This window comes from Tasmannia lanceolata, unplaced genomic scaffold (genome assembly GCF_043159265.1).
Source record: "Tasmannia lanceolata isolate RefF3 unplaced genomic scaffold, GAP_Taslan_0.1 ptg000021l, whole genome shotgun sequence".
In the NCBI taxonomy this organism is placed as follows: Eukaryota; Viridiplantae; Streptophyta; class Magnoliopsida; order Canellales; family Winteraceae; genus Tasmannia; species Tasmannia lanceolata.
Window position 1 is genome coordinate 13,121,028 of NW_027518698.1, and position 20,817 is coordinate 13,141,844.

General features: G+C 39.2%; 1 protein-coding gene across 1 annotated transcript in view; it reads left to right on the forward strand.

The window, feature by feature from the left end:
- Window positions 1–20,817, forward strand: part of VPS54 — a 114,626-nt gene that overhangs the window by 58,032 nt on the left and 35,777 nt on the right. Inside the window, exon 8 of the mRNA XM_077365554.1 lies at window positions 12,933–13,192. Within this exon, the coding sequence (XP_077221669.1) occupies window positions 12,933–13,192 (260 nt within the window). The remainder of the gene's footprint in view (window positions 1–12,932; window positions 13,193–20,817) is intronic.

Below are 20,817 nucleotides of genomic sequence, written 5' to 3' on the forward strand. Positions count from 1 at the left end.
ATCTCTCCAATCCACCATTCTAAAACACCACCTTAACACCGACCAACAGAACTAAAACCAACTTCATGGATTCCACAAACTAAACAACAAAACACCCGACTTCCCCTTTGAACATCCCTTTTTCCTTCCCCACTCCACTAATAGTAAATAACAACAAAAACATATCTATATCTAAACTCAGCACTTCATTGGAGACAAATATTTGTAACCCTCAGTACCCCCACTTCCTCTTAACAAAAGATCTCTCCCACCCTGGAGGTCTTGTGAGCCAGATTAGCCTCCTCGACCACCAATTCTGCCATCTTTACCTTCCAACATGGCGATTGAAGTTTCAATTTCTTTTGTCCAAACCCCTCTCGACTTAAGACAGATTTTTCCACGGGGTATCTCTTGCTCTGGCCCACTGGAATTAGACGACCTTTTCTTCGCTTCAACGTACTATTGTGGGGCTAGCTCCTTACCTTGGTGATCAGTCCCCTTCTTAGTTTAGGAGTGAAGCCACCCGGACAGTGTTTTAGAGAGCCCAAGAATCTACTCTCTTTTGATTTCAGACCTATTTTATTCTGATCCGAGTGATCCGTCTTTCTCTTACGCCATGTCCATAGCTTCAGGGTGAGTTCCACATGTCCTTTACATTTTCCAACGGTCCCAAGTTACTTCAAGCAGTGAGTGGGCCATACAACTGTATATGCTTCTTTTTTGAATTATGCCCGGCCGCTTGTTTCTCCAAATTTGAACCCAACTGGTGGGGCCCATTGGGAATATTCGTAGCCCTGCTTTTTGAACAATGTCTAGTGAGAGATTGATCGACGATTGAAGATTTCCTTTTAGCCGCATCCTGATCAACGATAGGGATTTGCCTTAGCCTTGTGCCTTGAAATTGCTGGATGGATCTGCGATAACCCGCTGGATCGACATCCCGGCGCAATTTGGAATGGTAGGGCGCTATTTCCGGTTCCGCCGATTCATCTCTTTCCTCCCGCCGGGATGTTTTTCTCATTTTTTCCAATCTCATAGATTCAGGCATTTTCACTTCATTGATTTCTTCTTCCTGGATTTCGATCCCAATGGTGAACCAATAGCTTTGGACCTGGAGACGAACAAATGATCTCGCCAAATTCCACTCAGTTGTGAATATTTTTGCCGATACAAATCTCATACAGTCCATTTTGATCTCCAACACTGGCCCAAAAATTTTCCCCAATGCTTCAACCGTCGATGTTGCCCACGCATGAAGAGGGATTCCGTGGAAGTTGACCCAGACTGCTCTCGCCCCCTGTTGGTAACCTGGGCTCCATGCATCAAGAGAGAGGAGATAGTGACCAAGGGCTTGTCCCTCCTTTCTCAATATCCTGGAAGCCAGCTCCGGAGACTCAAACATGAAGAGAACCTCGTTGTTGCTAAGGATACAAGGTTGGATCAAGGATGGTATATCCCAAAACCATTTTGCCTATCGCCAAAGGTCTTCTAAATCCCTTTCTTCCACCTTCATCCTGCCTATCCGACAGGCATTTAGAGATTGTCTACGATCCTCCACCTCCTTACCAGTAATTGATATTACTGGGACTCTTTCGTCATAGACTTGAATTTCACCTGAATCAGGCCACCCTCCTACCACTTCCTCAGGCAATTCCTTCGGATTTGGGACCTTCGAAGCAGAGACCTTGATAGTCGGATTTTGACACCATCGACATAAGTGTCTTCTTTTGAAGTTGTGGTAGCCACATCTTTTACAAATCCAATCTCCCGGTGGCAAGAACATTTCATCCCAATATCCCTCTTCAAACAAGCTTTGATATTAAATTTGAAACCATGAAGGAACAAGAAGGGCTTGGGCCCTAAAAGGAGGACCAAGAAAGGCTTGGGCCCTCAGAAGCTCGCCGGAGTTCCGATCAGATCTTCACCGAAACCAAGTTGGGTCTTCAATTCATGTTATTTTCTCCGTTGCAAGCTTTCATTTGGGTGTTTTCCCCTCCCTCCCTCCCTCCCTCTCTCTCGTACAACATGAGCATGAAGATGATTGATGTATTTTGTATCCAAAACTCAAATCCTAATCCAAATACAAAAACATGAGGTATCCAAACTTGGCCTAAAGAAATTCTAGAATTTTATAAATCCCGTTATTCCTCTGAGGGAGGCAAGAGGCCTAGACCGGATGGAGTTGATTTTGGTACTCTTGATGAACAGGACATTGGTTTTCTGGAAAGGCTCTTTTCGGAGGAGGAGATCGGAGTGGGCTTTTCAGCCTTGATAGAGATCCGACGCCTAGTCCAAATGGATTTTGCTTGGCCTTCTTTCAGCCAAATTCGATGTCATATGTCTGTTTTCGGAATTCTTTGATTGGTTGATATTGGACAGAAATGTGGGTGCCACTTTCGTTGCTTTGATCCCTAAGGTTGAAGGTGCTGTGAAGTTTTTTGATTTTAGACCGATCAGCCTTGTGGGGTGCCTGTACAAGGTCCTTGCCAAATTGTTATCGGAAAGATTAAAAATGTTCTCTACTTCTCCCCAAGGTAATTTCCAATAATCAATCAACCTTCATCCAGGAGAGACAAATTCTTGACAGTTCGTTGATGGCACATGCAAGTCGAAAGTTCCTCGTTAGAGGGGGGACCAAACGGAATGACTCTAACATGAAGATACAAGTAGTCCTATTCCTATGAGTAGAGTATAGGCCTCCATTCATCCGACCGGAGGTGTGGATAATGAGGCCACCTTCACAACCTTCTCCCTTCTGTCCCTATTAAGTAGTAAGGTGGGCGGTTCGCGTGAGTAGCTCAACCGCCCCGCATGCGAACAATCAGTAGTTCGGTAGAGAAGGTGTGGTCTGCAAGCTAGACATGGAGAAGACTTATGGTAGGGTTGAATGGAATTGCAATGTGATTTGGGGAGAGATGGTGAGCCTAGATCATGAGGTGTGTATCTTTTTCATGGTTTTTCATTTTGGTTAACGGGTCACCCAAAGGCTTCTTCAAATCCTCCCGTGGGCTTGAGGCATGGATCAATTGAAAGACTCAAGGCACATTTAGTTGCGGTGGGATACACTCAAACTTTTGGTGTCAATTATTCAAATACCTTCTTCCATGGCTAAGATCTCTTCAGTCTGTGTCACTATCTCTCGCTGTAAATCTCAACCATCCACTGCACCAGTTAGTCATTAAATTGCCTTCTTGAATGATGATTTGCATGGAGAACTCTATTTGGAGCAACAACCTGTGTATGCCGCTCAAGGAGTCTCAGAAGGTATATTGCTTAAAGTAACTTTATGGATTGAACATTTTTTCATTATATTTACTCTCAGCTTTCCTGGCTCAGAAGTATGCTCTTGGCCAGACGTACTCGATACTATGTAATGCAAGCTGGGACCTCTGGTCCCCAATGTACCTTTCATAGTATCAATGAAAATATTTGTCATCTTTCAAAAAAAAAAAAAACTTTATGGATTGAAACAGTCTCCTTTTGCATGATTTGGTAAATTCAGTGCAACAGTAATGCAATTTGGGTTGAAAAGATGTGAAGTTGATCACTCTGTGTTCAACTGTCGGTCGAAGATAGGATCTATTGTGTTGGTAATCTATGCTGATGATATAGTTTTCAAATGAATGCTTAGGATCAGCCCAACAATGTGGCCCACCCTTGTTTTACGCTAACGTTAGCAGGAACCCTTTCCTTATATATATATATGAGAAAACTGTTAGTGAGCTTAAGCGCACCATTTTTTTGGTGTGCTTAAGTTGTTATAACGCCTCCCATTGGTGCGCTTAAGCGGGACCCAAACATTTAAACGAATGGGAGGCGTTATAACAACTTAAGCCCACCAAAAAAATGGTGAGCTTAAGCGCACCAACAGTTCTCTCTCTCTCTCTCTCTATATATATATATATATATATATATATATACATATATATATATATATATATATATATATATATATGTATATATATGGGGGGCGTGGTTTCTGAGCTAGAGCTTAGAATACACCATCTCCCATAGTAGTTTGACTCATCCAACCCATTCATTTTATACTACCTCACATAGATAAGGTGTTCCTAGCAAACCAGCTCCATACCATACCATATATATATATATATATATATATATATATATATATATAGGGGGCTTGGTTTTCTGAGCTAGAGCTTAGAATACACCATCTCCCATAGTAGTTTGACTCATCCAACCCATTCATTTTATACTACCTCACATAGATAAGGTTTTCCTAACAAACCAGCTCCATACCATAATCCTAACCGTCCGATCTATAGGATCATAATTTCTAGCCATCCATTTTAAACCTCCACAAATCATAACCCTAACCATAACCCAGAATCCTAACCATAACCATAATCTTAACTATAACCTATAGAATGAATGGGTTGGAGGACTCAAACAATAATGGGAGATGTGGTTTGTGAGCTCTAGCTCAGGCTGAGCTCGAGCCCAGAAACCATTTCCTAATATATATATATATATATATATATATATATATATATATATAGAGGAAACTGTTGGTGAGCTTAAGCGCACCAAACCTATGGTGCGCTTAAGCTCCCCAATCACATGGCTCCCCAATCACATGTGGTGATCCAAACCATTCATTTGCAAGGTCTTATGATAGATAGGGGGTGTACCAAAAATCAGCTCCATAGGATCATCCTAACCCCTCCATTTGTGGAGGAAAAAAAATGGCAGATTTGTGTTTGTCCATTTTTGTCCTCCACAAATGGAGGGGTTAGGATGATCCTATGGAGCTGATTTTTGGTACACCCCCTATCTATGTAAGGGACTTTAAAATGAATGCTTTGGATCATCCTAACAAAGTGTGCCCCCATGTGATTGGGCGCTTAAGCTCACCATAAGTTTGGTGAGCTTAAGCGCACCAACAGTTTCCTCATATATATATATATATATATATATATATATATAGAGAGAGAGAGAGAGAGAGAGAGAGAGAGAGAGTAGAGTTGCTGCGCTCGAGCGCAGAGAGAATAGAGTTGCTGCGCTCAAGCGCAGATAAGCTTATCTGTGCTCGAGCACAGAAACAGGGTGGGGCCACATTTTGGGTGGGATCCAAAGCATTCATTTGATGGGCCCTTTCATGGGTAGGGTGTCCACCAAAAAATCAGCTCCATTGGATCACCTTAGGGTGTCCATTTGTGGGGCAAAAAATGACAAATTTGTGGACAAACAGTATCTGTACATTTTTGGCCCCACAAATGGACATCCATTGGTCATCCAATGGAGCTGATTTTTGGTAGACCCCCCAACCATGATGGGCCCTTCCAAATGAATGGTTAGGATCTCCCCCCCAATGGCCCCACCCCCCTGTTTCTATGCTCGAGCGCAGGAACCCTTTTCTCATATATATATATATATATATATATATATATATATATATATATATATATATATAGAGAGAGAGAGAGAGAGAGAGAGAGAGAGAGAGAGAGAGAGAGAGAGAGAGTAGATAAGTTATGTACTCCATCGGCCAGAGCACAGTGGGCCGACATTGTTTGGATGATCCAAAGCATTCATTTGATAGGCCCTGACATTGATAGGGTGTGCCCAAAAAATCAGCTCCATAGGATCATCCTAACCCTTCGATTTGTGGAGGTTAAAAATGGACGGATTTGTGAAATTTTATACCCGTCCATTTTTAAACCTCCACAAATCGAAGGGTTGGGATGATCCTATGGAGTTGATATTTTGGGCACACATTATCTATATTAGGGCCCATCGAATGAATGATTTACATTCCCCAAACAATGTGGCCCTCCACTGTATTTTTGCCTGTTGGAGTTGATAACTTATCTACTCCATGGAGACACTCTTTTCTCTCTCACACAAACATGTGTCCATTTGTGGGGTGGGCACCCTATCCATGAAAGGGTCTTCCAAATGAATGCTTTGGATCCCCCAACAATGTGGGCCCGACCTTATTGTATGCTAACGTTAGCAGGTAAGCTTAGCTGCTAACGTTAGCAGCAGCCCTTTCCTCATATATATATATATATATATATATATATATATATATATATATATATATATATATATATATATATGTGCTCGAGTGCAGAAACAGGGTGGGCCACATTTGGGGGGGGGGGGATCCAAAGCATTCATTTGATGGGCTCTTTCATGGATAGGGCGTTCACCAAAAATCAGCTCCATTAGATCACCATAGGGTGTCCATTTGTGGGGCCAAAAATGGGCAGATTTGTGGACAAACAGTATCTGTCCATTTTTGGTCCCACAAATGGACACCCTAAGAGGGTCCAATGGAGCTGATTTTTTGTACACCCCCCATCCATGATGGGACCTCCCAAATGAATGCTTAGGATCCACCCCCAATGCGGCCCCACGCCCCTTTCCAGCACTTTGAGCGCATGAACCCTTCTCTCTCTCTCTCTCTCTCTATATATATATATATATATATATATATATATATATATAGAGAGAGAGAGAGAGAGAGAGAGAGAGAGAGAGAGAGAGAGAGAGTAGGTATTCCCTGGAGTAGATAACTTATCTACTCCCTAGCTTAAAATAACAGTGGGGGCCACGTTGTTTGGGTGATCCAAAGCATTCATTTGATGGCCCCTCACATAGATAGGGTGTGCCCTAAAAATCAGCTCGATAGGATCATCCTAACCCTATGATCTGTGGAGGCAAAAAATGGACAGATTTGTGCAGGTTTACACACGTCCATTTTTGCCTCCACAAGTCATAGGGATAGGATGATCCTATCGAGCTATTTTTTGGGCACACCCTATCTATGCGGGCGGCCATCAAATGAATGCTTTGGATCACCCAAACAATGTGGCCCCAACTATTATTTTAAGCTAGGGAGTAGATTAGTCCAGGGAGTACCTACACACATAGGGAAAAGTGTTTGTGAGCTAGAGCTCATATAAGCTTATATAAGCTTATCTGCACTCAAGCTCATATAAGCTTATATAAGCTCACGAACAGTTTTCCTATATATATATATATATATATATATATATATAGAGGAATGAGATTGTGCGGTCGACTGCACCTAAGCTAGGTCCCACATTTTTTGTACTGATAAAAACCATTCATTTGCAAGGTCCCATCATAGATAGGGTGTGTACAAAAAATCAGGTCCATTGGATCATCCTAACCCCTCCAAAAATGGAGGGCAAAAATGGGCAGATTTGTGGCAAACAGTGTCTGTCCATTTTGACCTCCACAAATGGATGGGTTAGGATGATCCTAAGGAGCTGATTTTTTGTACAAACCTCATCTATGTAAGGGTCTTTCAAATGAATGCTTTGGGTCATCCTAACAAAGTGGGCCCGCATGAGTTTGGGGCCCTCGACCGCACCTAAGCTTGGTGCGGTCGACCGCACAATCATTTTCTCAGATATATATATATATATATATATATATATATATATATATATATATATATATATATATATGAGAGAACATTTCCTACACACTTGTGTAAGTAAGTTACCTACACACTAGCTTAAAATACAGTAGGGGCCCACATTGTTTGGGTGATCCGAACAATTCATTTGAATGGTCCTCACATAGATAGGGTGTCCACAAAAAATCAGATCCATAGGATCATTCCAACCCTACGATTTGTGGAGGTAAAATGGACGTGTATAAACCTTCACAAATTAGTCCATTTTTTGCCTCCATAGTTTGAATGGTTAAGATGATCCTATGGATCTGATTTTTTGTGGTCACCCTATCTATGTGAGGATCATTCAAATGAATGGTTTGGATCACCCAAACAATGTGGGCCCCCACTGTATTTTAAGCTAGTGTGTAGGTAACTTACCTACGCAAGTGTGTAGGAAATGTTCTCTCTCTCTCTCTCTCTATATATATATATATATATATATATATATATATATATACTAGTAAGAAACTCCGTGCGATGCACGGGTACGACAAAAAAGGTAAATGACTGAAAACAGGATGGGTTTAAAAGGGCATTCCTGTAAACTATGAGCATGGAATTTGTGCAGACACATGTTCAAACCAAAAAAAAAATGTAGAAAATAAATTTGGCATAGCGATGAGCAATTATGAAAAAAATCCAACATTAGTTCTTTACGAAGCTCCTTTGATGGATTTTCAAAGATTGATATCAACCCCTGTAATTCATGGATCTCCTCCTAAGGGTTAATTTTCTTAAACATGTTTGATAAGAAGCATAAAGAAAAAGAAAGGAAAAGAAAAGTACCGAGTATGGATGAACAGGTAAGTAACCAACCATTAAGCATATCACCATTGATCCCAACCCAACATTAGAAAAAAAATAATTCAAATTTGGAACACCAGCCATATAAAAAAAGAAAAACCATTGTGATAGATTCTGACATTAAGGAAGAAATTCACATACTTGTAACAATAACTGAATCAAAAGAGTTAAACAGCTGAACATATTAGACATTACCAAAAAAATCCCCAAATTTGTAACAAAAGCATGATGAAAGAAGGATTCCAACATTTGAATCCATTCTAGTCGAAGTTCATTGAAGGGACTGGTCCTACTCCCGAAGGGGGTGGGGACATCCTACGTCATCAAAAAAAAAAAAAAGTCGACGTTCATTGATTCAAACAACTCAAAAACCACCATCAAATCTTAGAAGAACTTAAACCCAAAACCCAAAAAAAAAATCAAAATGAAATAAATAATGAGAAGCCCATTATAGAGTATGCGAAGACCCTATAACTATCACCAATCCGACCGACAATGTGTCAATGGGATGCTTACTCAGATCTGCAGCGAAGAAAAGATTGACTTTAGCTCGGGCAACCATTGAGATGAAATATCCAATAGGTAAGGAAAAACACATATTTCCAAATAATCCCTGACTTTCTAAAATACATAAGCAATAGTGTAAATTGGGCACAAATAATTTTACCCCATTTCTCAACATGCACATGTTCTGGCCAATATCATTATTCAAATTATCATATCGGCAAAGAAAAATGGAATTGAAAATTATTGAATTATATGTAAGGTACATTTTATTTGAAGAAATTTCTGGTATTATATCTCTTGAAAAGCTTTACAGAGATAATAATGTATTAAACTGAACAATGGTAACAAATCCAAACCAAGCCACTTACCAAATATCGACTTGAATAAGAAGGCCAATTTTCTGAGTGATATCCCAGATACATCAGGCAGGCAGAGATAAAAAGGTAGGAAATACCGAAGATCTAAATTTTGATGAAGAGGGGTTATGGACTAAGCTTAAAGAAAAATTCAACACCCTTTCCTAGAGAAAATTCATGGTCAACTTTTCACAAAGAAGAGTTATGCCCTAACCACAAAGTCAGAAAATAAGAAAAGACAACACCCTTTAGTGGAGAAAATCCATGGTCCGATCATCAGCTAAAATCCCGAAATCAGCCCAGAGAAAAATAAATCAGATCAATTACCTTATTACTTTGATCCAATAAATAATTGAATTTCAGTTTAGTGTAACATCAGACTTTCTATGAATGAGTTTGCAAAGCAACAAAAACCTCTGTTCTAGTAACTGTAACATGACGTCGCTGAGTTGTAAGGCGAAAGATTCATTATATCAACATTAAATGCACATATGTGAGTAATGTAAAATGTTGAGAAAGTGCAAAATGTTTTTTTTTTTTTTTTTTTGAATGGTAGAAAGTGCAAAATGTTGAGAAACCCCAAAGTCGGTCGGTTAATTGGCTTTGAGAAGGGAAATCCCATTACACTATAAGGATATGTAACCTTAGTTTGTCCGGAAGCAGACCTAAATAGTGTGAACTGAAATTAAAATGGTATCACAACGATTTCTAATATAGCACCAAATATATTAAACATGCCTCTCTGTTTTGGTGGTGGAGGCATAGTGTTGCATTTCAACCCAGAAGGGACATCAAACCGCATATTGCATGCAAAAAAAAAAAAAAACAGCAAAACAAAACAAAGATTAAATTTTCAACCCACAACCAAAATCTTCTTATTATTTTTGTTGTCCGAATGCTTAGTATTTGTGGGTGATAAACATCTGGTGCAATAATAACCACAAGAGACAATGCAAAAAATAATCTGAAGATTAAAAAGACGGATAAAAAAATTAATGCAAATACCCGGATTCAGAATATAAACAACAGAAAATAATGCACATACCCTGGATTCTGGGCTATTATAAAACCCCCCTTTCAATCTAGCCTCCTGCTTCAGCAGCATAACCACCTTGTCCTAATAATCAAAGCCATTTCATCAATTACAGCGGATAAAAAAATTAATGCACATACTCGGATTCAGTTGATAAACAACAGACAATAATGCACATATCTCGGATTCTGCGCTATTATAAAACCCCCTTTTCAATCTAGCCTCATGCTTCAGGAGGATAACCACCTTGTCCTAAGAATCAAAGCCATTTCATCAATTACACGAACATAGTAGAAAATAAAATTAAAGATAAGAGAATAATGAGAAAAATAATTGTAATCTCTGATGAAAGAGGATAGAATTTAAAAAGATGGAAATTTTGGCGGCATAAAAAATGACGCTGGAAATTGAAGACCGAAAAAAATTTCTGAACATGTGGACGGCAAAACATTTGGGGTAGAAGGATTCATTTAGATGTGCACTCAACTGCAATATTCCAAACACACCCAATGGTGGATATCGATGAATAGGACACATACATAGACCCAATAATGAAAACAAAAATTTAATCAAATAAAGATAAGGATACATAATATCTAAGGAAATACAAAATATAATGTTTGAATCTTGTGATTTCCCTTGTTAAATATTCAAATACTTCTCTCACTGTTAAGAAATTCATAACAATGCTATGAAGATGCATTTTATCTACATAGTTTCAGACAGCAGATAAAATAATTAAAGTTTTGAAGGGAAAATAAATGTATAAAAGATGGTGAGAGAGAATTAGACCTGAGACCTTGCCTTCTACAACAGGTTATTCTTGCACCGAAGATATGCATCAATGTGGTTGGATTGTAGAGAAAAGAAAAAGGTATTTCTACAGAGACGTAAGAATCTTCCTCTACCAATCCCCCTCTCCATTCTACAGGTTCATGTAACTTTCTACAGAGATGTAAGTGAAAAACACATTAAGTAAAATAAGTAAAAAACATAAAATAAAATAAAAAAGAAAAGAAGAAGAAGAATATGTAATGATATAAGAATGGAGGACTGCAATCAGGGAAAAAAAGGTATTTACCTATAGAGCACACAATGGGTAGTGTAATGTTATAAGAAAAAGAAGGGAGAGCTTTCTAAACCTGTTAGATCCTGTAGAGCACACAAAGACAGTATGCAGAGAATTGAAAAATGAAGAATGGCGAGGAAGGGGAACCTCTAGGGTTTCTAAGCTTAGAGATGGGAAGTCACCAAAGACTAACCAACCGACTTTCAAAGGTGTAAATCTGCTTCATACATGTGTGCATCACACAAAAAGACCGTCTCTCCATTTGCTGCCATGAAAGGAAAAAATCACAGATTTTGACAAAAGAAGCAGCAAAAATGAAAATGAAAATGAAAAATGTAAATACGTCATCAACAAATTAAAAGAGACGAAGCTTTACAGAGGAAGAAGCTATCACCATTTCAATAACCCAAAATAGAAAGGAAATTTGCTGCAATGGAAAAGAAAACCCTGAAAAAAAAAATCACATAAGAAGAAGAATAAGATGAAATTGAAGCCAAGAGAGAGAGCTACAGCGATGCCGGGATGAGGGTTATCTCCAGACTGGTTTTATCATGCGAAGCAATTTTAAGAGAGATGGGAGGTACAAAGACAGAGAAAATAAGATAGAAAAAGGAGATGGAAAACAAAACCCTAACTCTGTATTCGGCTTCTTGCTGAGTCAACACGAAGAAAGAAAGAAGGGGAATGCCAAAAGCAAAAACGAAGGGGAATGCCAAAAGCCATGAATAGATGGCGACACCAAAATCTCTCTCTCTCTCTCGACCGTCAACGCGGAGAAAGAAAGAAGGGGAATGCCAAAAGCAAAAATGAAGGGGAATGCCAAAAGCCATGAATAGATGGGGATACCAAAATCTCTCTCTCTCTCTCTCTCTCTCTCTCTCTCGACCAAGAGAGAGAGAGAGAGAGAGAGAGAGAGAGAGAGAGAGAGAGAGAATCTCGAAAATAACGGCCCGAGATTTTAGGCGTACGGCGTGCAAATTTTTGTTCCAATGGGGTGGGGCTGACACGTAAGCAAAGTTTCATTTTTTTAATTAAGCAAAAACGAAGTTTTTTTTTTTTTTTTTTAAATAAACCTAGAAAATATATGCTAAGACTAAAGGGGAGGCTGACACGTCAGCATGATGAACAGTAAAAAACCCTTTCCTCTTTATTATAATCTATATATATATATATATATATATATATATATATATATATATAGAGAGAGAGAGAGAGAGAGAGAGAGAGAGAGAGAGAGAGAGAGAGAGAGAGAGAGGTTGCTGCTAACGTTAGCATAAAACAAGGTCGGGCCCACATTGATGGGGGGATCCAAAGCATTCATTTGGAAGGCCCTTTCATGGATAGGGTGTCCACCAAAAATCAGCTCCATTGGATCATCTTAGGGTGTCCATTTGTGGGGTGAAAAAATGGGCTGATGAAGGGACAAACAATATCTGTCAATTTTCACCTGCACAAATGGACATCCTATGATAATCCAATGAAGCTGATATTTGGTACACACCCCATCCATGATGGGCCTTTTCAAATGAATGCTTAGGATCACTCCAACAATGTGGCCCCACGCTTGTTTTATGCTAACATTAGCAGCTAAGCTACCTGCTAACGTTAGCAGCAACCCTTTTCCTTATACTGCTATTAGCAACCCTTTTCCTTGTACTGCTATTTTCTACCCTGAAATGACTCTTTAAGTATGACGCAATATAATTTCTCTTCTTTTAGTGAATGCAGGCACATTTGGTATGGGCTGCGGAAGTTAAAAAAGTGATTGAGTGGATCATGGGCAATGTTGATGGCTTTTATGCTGTTGATTCTGTTGCGGCTGCAGTTGCACATGGTGCAGCAGTTGCTTCTGCCGCGGAAACTGCTCAAGAGAGTGAGGCTCAACATATTTCTCCCCCACATTCTCTTCAGAAGAATTCCGCCAAGCTTCCTTTCTTGTATGGAAAGACAAATGAAGCCCCAAGTCCAAATATGTCAAAAAATTTCCGGTGACCTCTTTTCTCTCCTCGTCCCATCTATCTATCTAATATTGCTTATAGAGATTTGTTTCTTATGCTTGTTCAATGAAGATTTGTGCACTAGTGTTATAATAAAGTATCCCACCGGAGTGATGCAATTTGTGCACTAAGTTTCTTCTTTTGGAGATTCTTTTGTATTTGTTTTTCTTGCATGAATAAATACATATATTCAGTAAATTGTCTTATTGAGAATATTTTGGGGTAAATTAGGGTTGAGTGAAGCTATAATTTAAGACGACATTGTATTGTGTCCGATCTGTTACTATCTTAGTTTCACATGACCCATTCTTATATATCCACGTTATTTTTTAGGACAATATCTCCACGTGATAAGTGAAATGTTGCGATTAATCAATTAATTGGTGATTCATCTGTTTACAATCCTTTATATATACATTTCTGATGAAACACTCTTGGTTTTAGGTATAACCGTATCAGGTTCTTTGGTGGTTCATGCTGCAAAACATGGAACTAAATATAGTAACTTGGTTTTTTGCGGCACCATTTGCTTTTTGAATAGTGTTCGTTTTGGTTGGGCTTTGTCATCCTCGTACTTGAGCAAGGGGAGGGTTGCACTTTGTTTTTATTTTCAATAAAGTTCCTTTGTCATGTATTCATAGAAAAAGAAAAAGACAAAAAAAAAATCAACAAATTCAATACTTGATCAAATTAATCAATCTTAGTTTGAAATAATTTCACTCATTGAAGTGAAAATTTTCATTTGCATATTTTCTTTGAGAAACCCTTAAAAAATTCATAATAATAAAAATAATGCCCCAACTTGTCAAAACTAATCTCTAACATGATCCAAGTTTCAATGAAAAATCATTATTAATCTTGTGAAATGTATATCTCTCTAGGTTGGTCTTCTTGACAGGGATAATTTCAGTTGCACAATTACTAATAGTGCCGCTGCCATATTATAGTTTTAGCAGTCTTGCATTGAATTGGAGGTCTTAAGGTCCTAAATCTACTAGTGTAGTGCAATTGGAAGTAAGTGAGTAGAGAAAACATGACCTATGATCTTGCTTTGATGAAATGCTGTAAACCCCAAAATTGCAGACGAGAGAAGTGTTTGAGTGGTTTGAATCTAGGAGGTAAGAGGGGGAGTGGTAGAGTAGAATAAAAGAACGGAGGAGGATGTTGGAAAGTGAAGAGAGAAGGGAGAAATTATAGTGGATGACGGGAGCCGGAGGAGAGGAGAAAAAGGGGAGAGAGAGGGAGGGGGGAGGGCGTACCTTGACACAAGAGAGGCTTCCTTTCACATTTTTTGCCAAGATTCTCTTTTTTGGTGGAGGAATGTGTTTTTATAAGGAGGGGAATTATTTTATGCAATGGGCTCTATTGTTGGCCAATATGATACAAGTCTTAGTTCACTTAAGGGTTAGGAGGATTAGCCAATTGGATTAAGGAAAGTGGCCCATGGGTAAAAGGGTATAAATTAGAGTTTTAACTATGATTTGTCCGACTTTTTGAATTTATGTCCGACACACGTGTCGTGTCTGACACGACTCCTGTGTCCACATGTGTCGACACTCCTGTAGACACTTTTAAGTGTACTGCTAGAAGTGTCAGTAACTTTACATACATGCATGTGTATGAGTGTGACACTATTTCTAGATTTTTAGGGGTTGCCATGTTAGATGCCTCATATCTATGTCGAAACTCGGCACACAAATCTGTGTACACAAACCATGATTATATGTACTTTCTATTGTAGGCGTGTCCCCGTTTCTAAATTTTAGGAGTTCGCCGTGTCCGACACTCGTGTCCGTGTCCACAAATCATAGAGTTTTAATAAAGGTAAGTGGGCTATGGGGGTAAGGGATATGGTGGGCCGTAGACTGATGTGGACAGCCCCACATCTAGGCCAAATAAAAATGCTAATAAATTAAATAAAATACTACCTGAGAGGAAAATAACATATGTCCAATAGTGCAATAGAAAAATAAACTAAATCTAATGGCTAACGTGACAGAATCACATTAAGCATGTATAAAAAATTTGGAGAAAGAAGCTAGATTTCTCGACCAGAAAATATCTACAAAGGCGTGCCAATATTTAAGATTTTTTAATCAAGGCATTTTTGTGTATTTAAAAATTTCTCAAAAAGTTCACTGAAAAAAGTGAATAGTGCTTCTTTTTGCCTAGGGCTTAATGTATATATGAAAATTAAATAAGAGGAAACCAGCACATGCTGTATTTTTTTCCTTTTGCGAAAAAAAGACAATTTCTTCTTCAATTCTATTGTGTAGATTTTACATTAGTTTGGAGATTGAAAACCTTTGGTTTGAGGTATTTTTCTCTTCTTTATTTCAGTCCTCTTTCAAATCTTTGAGAGCTTGAGTTAAAGGATGGGCTAGGTATTCTCTGTGCATTTGTTTCTGAATGTCGGATTATCTGTCTGCCATGAGGAGGGTGAGTGGACCTGAAAATTGCAATTAGAGGATGGGCTTTTGGAAGTAATGGATTAAAAGTCCGAAGCAGTGGATAAAGATAACAGTCTTGGGAACTGTTTAATGGTCTTGGTCTTGCTTTTGCTGGGCTTTTAGAAGTTGTAGCTATTAGGGACGGTGCAGAGGGTTCCGATTGCTTTTCTGATACCATGGTCCAAGATCAAGATTGCAGTGGTGACGAGGATGCTGGGGAACAACAAGCGAGTATGGAGGATGGGAGAAAAAAATGAATGGCCATGGATAGGAGGCGGCGATGGTATTTGCAAAGAAAAAAACGAGTTAAGTGGGGTTTGCAAGCAATGCTGTATTTGCTGTCCCTAGGCTGTCGATCAAAATGGATGAGGAGGGGACAATGGAGAGAATGTCTACTTGAAGAAAAGGAAAAGTGGATTCAATGTATTATATATGGAATCCTTTCTTCCGATTCAACCTCCATTAGTCTCTGCTTACTCATCCGATGGAGATGTGGAGGTGCGTGTTTGGCAGACAATTTTCAACATCGAAAGATTAGTTGGTGTTGCGTTTAAGTAAAGAGAAATTGAGACAAAATAGTTCCCAGAGAACTAAAAATTCTGTGCTTTTCGTCCAATTGTGTAATTGAAGTTGGAACCAAAATAAAGGGGGCTAAAGGTAACAGGAAGGGTGCTACCAATGATGTGTAATGAAGTTAATGTCTTTGACATGAGGGGTTGGGGTTGAAGTATTGGAGGGCTGTCAAAGATTTCGTAGGTAATAGGAGGATCTACATCTCAATTATCTACAACTCCAAACTTGCGGGGTATTTTTTCAGACAAAATTATTGAACATGTTTGGGGTAGGAGAGGAGTTGCTTGGGACGTCTCATCTGCTAGAGGATCAACTGGTGTATGGGATATGGAGCTGTTCGATGAGAAAGACTTTGTCACAATTTAGTTCAGTTTCTCTTTGTTTTTCTGAGTGGTGGAAATTAATTTCTTCTAGATGGGTGCAGTCTGCGGTTTATGAGACAACCAACCTGAGAGGCTGTGAGGAAGTAGTGTGCTGTGGGAGCAATTAGACGGGACTACGATTATCTGGCTAAACCCTTGGAGCATCGGTGGGGACTTTAATATGTGCATGCCATTTCATTTGTACTTTCAGAAAGTAGGCAACACGAATCGTTGGTTTCTTTCCTTTTTTTTTTTTACTTTTTTTTTGGATGGCAATTAGACTGGACTAAGATTATCTGGCTGAACCATCGGAGCATCGGTGGGACTTTAATATGTGCATGCCATTTCATTTGTACTTTCAGCAAGTAGGCAACACGAATCGTTGGTTTCTATATTTCAATCAGATACCAAAATACCAATTGCTTGGATGTGCTTGATAGCTGAGGAAGTTCAACAAGTCTGTTATCGTAGATGATTTGGCGGGTCTTCGATGGGGGGAAACTGTTATACTTGATCAAGCTATACGGTGAGGCTGATGTTGGGAAGATTGTTTAAGTTTCTTGTTTGAAAAGAGTTGGAAACCCACTTCCGGGGGATTACCAGTTTGCTCTTAAACTGTCTTGGACCAGTCCCTTATTAGTTTGGAGTTGGATGGGGTCACCATGTGCTCAAGAATTTATGGTTGGAGACATGGTTTTAAATTTCCACTGAAACCAATACGAAACTACTGAATTGTTTCCATTTCCATCCCCATTGAAATGCATACCGAAACTAAAATCTCAATTGTATTAGTGGTATACTTTAGTAGTATGTGATACATAGTTATATGAATTGCATGTGAGCTGTGGTGTACGTATTACGTACAAATATTTATATAAAGGGAAATGATATCAGCACTGCTTTCTTTTGAAATTTCCACCGAAGCTTCTTGTTTTTCTGTTTAAAGGGCTGTCAAAAGGCTATTACAGTTCCCAAAAAACTCTGACAAAGCCCTTTAAACACTAATTGACAAGAAGCTTCTGCAGAGTATCAAAACATGAGAGTGCTGATATCATTTCCCTTATATAAATTGCATTTGGATTGTGGTATATACTAATTATCAGGCATGCGCGACAACGTATATCACTAGGTTTACTATGTTGTTAAATCATTATGTGATTGTTTTTTAATGTGTACTTGTGCTTATTCTAGCACTTTCTGAAGTTTTATATTAAATGTCCATCATTTGCATATGCTCCATATGTTTCTTTAATTTTACAGGTTTTCCGCCTAAATTTCCATCCGAAACCTATATGTTTGCATTTCCATCATGACCAAAACACATACCGAAACCAAAACCTTAAACCTTGCTTGGAGATCCAGGGTGTTAGAGAGCTCCTTGACAAATGAGGAAGTGAATTTGGGGATGATGGAAGTGATGTGAAGAAATGTTAGTGAAAACTTAAGGAATTGAAAAAGAAGATAAAAGAGTTGAAATTCAACTGTTTTGGTAGTATAGAGTATAGACCATAAACAAAGCTCTTTAGAGAAGGTATGGAGCATAGATTTTACCATTCCAGATCAAAATGTCGTACTATTTGGTTTGATCAATGTGAGTGGGAGTGTATACTGTTAAACCTGATCTGGGTCATCTGACCTTACAGCCACTTGTATCAGTGTATGCGGTGATGTGGTGATTTACTCCAAATGTTTAATTGCATTTAACCAATAACTTTCTTGCTTAATATCTCAAGAATGGCTCTGCATTAGGAAACCCATTCAGAGGTACTTCTTGTGAAAATACAAGACACCGTGAGACCTTAAAAATCATTAAATGTTTGTGAAATACTGTTTGCATGAGTTTTAGAAAATTCAGTACTGAAAAATATTTTACGGACGGTTTGAGTATGGACCTTCTCAAAAGTCTTAGTAGTGCATTCTTTTAGGACTAATGTAAAGATTAATTTCATTTTGAGGAAGCTATTTTAGTTAAAGGCATAAAAGCTTTCCGTCCTTGTCTTGAACAGAAATCTTTTTTCCTTACCTGCTCTTGAAGCAATAGCTGGGGACTTTAGCTGTCATCTGGTTACTTTGGATTTTGAAACTAAATGCTTTGCATTGCATGGGTTGTTATTGTTTGGTTGCATTTTGGTGTTTTCCAGCACTTCCTATCATATGTTGATATCTTTTTCTTTTTCATTATGGCAGTTGATTGGGCCCACATCTCATATCTATGTTGTTTCTGTGTGTTGGTTTTTAAGGTTCTCCGTATGAAACCTTTTCCTATATATATATAATGTTTCTGCTCGGTCGAGCAGATAACATTATACGGCCAAAACACAGTGGGCCCAGATTGTTTGGATGATCCAAAGCATTCATTTGATAGGTGTTGAATAAAGTTGTGTATGTACGCACCCCTCTAGGGGCAGTTATGTCATTCTCACACATACAATATAAAAATATATAGGGTGCGTTTGAGAGAACTAACAAATAGATTCTCTCTCCACTGTTTTCTATACTCTGTTCTTCTCTTTCTCTTCTCTAAATCTCTTCTTCATCTCCACTCACACGTACAACATGGTATCAAAGCTGAAGGTTGAAGATGAGTTCTCTCCGTGAAGACGAAGAGAAGATCGCGACGACTTCATCAACCCTATTTGAATCTATCGAAACAAGAAACCCTAACCCTAATCGATTCTTTTCAAACCCTAACCTTCATCAAACTAAATCATTCATTCAACCCTAACCGAATCATTCATTCATTCAATCCTAACCCTAGCCGTACCCTAACCCTAATCGAAGTCAATCTTTTGCAACCCTAACCTTAGCCACCACTTTGGGTTTTCTTCCCAATCCAACTGGACGCACCCTCCAATCCCTAAACCCTATTTTTTTTCCATCCTTTTGTCATTCCCAAGCCAACCGCCCCAACATATTTCCTTTATTTTGTGGTGTTTCCATCACCACCAGTTCATTCCACCCATTATATCGAGGCATGTTATCGGCAGTCATGTTGTGGGCTGCTCGTTGTAATTTGTGTTGATCAATTTTTTTTTTTATGATCGAAAGGCATCAGTTGTGATTGTTTGTTGATGCTCATCAGTTGTTGATGTTGTCGGTGTTGCTCTTGATTGTCGTTGGTGCTGTTCTTGATCGTAGGGCATTGGTTGTAGGTGTTGTTCTTGATTGTCGTTGTGGCTGCAGACCTTCTTGTTGTTCGGTGGCAATTAGAGCTATAGTTGTTATTGGTATATGATTACTAATGTTGGATTGTTGATGTTGTGGTAGTTGATTTTGTGTTGCTGATGTTGTGTTGTTAATTGTTGATGTGGTTTTGGACATTGTGATTTGGTTGGTGTGGTTGGTGTTGTCCGTGGTTGTTCGTTGTGTGTTGGTGAAGATTCTTAGTTTATTGCCTGTTGGTGGATCCTTGTTGTTTTCCCTTGGAGTAGGTATTCGCAATGACTTCGTCTACCTCCTCTACCATTTCAGGTGCGTTTCCTGTTGTATCTATGACATCCGTCAAGCTTGACGGATCGAACTATCCTGCCTGGAGTCGACCGGTTCAGCTTTATCTTCGTGGGCAGGGGAAGTTGAGTTTTATCACAGCGGATCCACCGAATCCTAAGGATTCCTCCTACGACAAGTGGAGTCAGGAGGATGCCTTTCTTCAGTCACTCTTGTGTCAGAGTATGGAGCCTAAGATTGCAAGTCATATGTTATTTCTCGCTACGTCTCGTGTAGTTTGGTTACGTGCAGACTCTCTATTCGGGAACTAACAATCTCACTCGGATCTGTGATTTTTACACTGATTTCTTCAGTGTGAAGCGGGGCGAGAGATCTGTTTCTGAGTACTATTCTGACTTTGTTGGTCTATGTGAGCAGCTGGACGTCTATCATCCTCCATCTACCGATCTTGCTGTTTTAGCAAAGCAGAAAAATGAGCTACATGTTACTCGGTTTTTAGATGGACTAGGTTGTGAGTTTTTGCCTATTCGTCAGCAGATCTTAGGTCTTGGTACTTTACTAGCCATGGATGAGGTCTTCTCTCGTGTTCAGCGAGCGTTGCGGGTTGATGCTCATGGTGATTCTATGGGTGAGCAGTCTGCCCTGACTGTTCAGTCTGGGTACAAAAGAGGACCACGGGGTCGTGGTCGTGGTCACAGAGGTACTGGTCGTGGTTTTGGTTGTGATTCAGGGGGAGGCCGTAGCACTGATGGTCGTGGAGTCCGTTATTGTTCCCATTGTGATA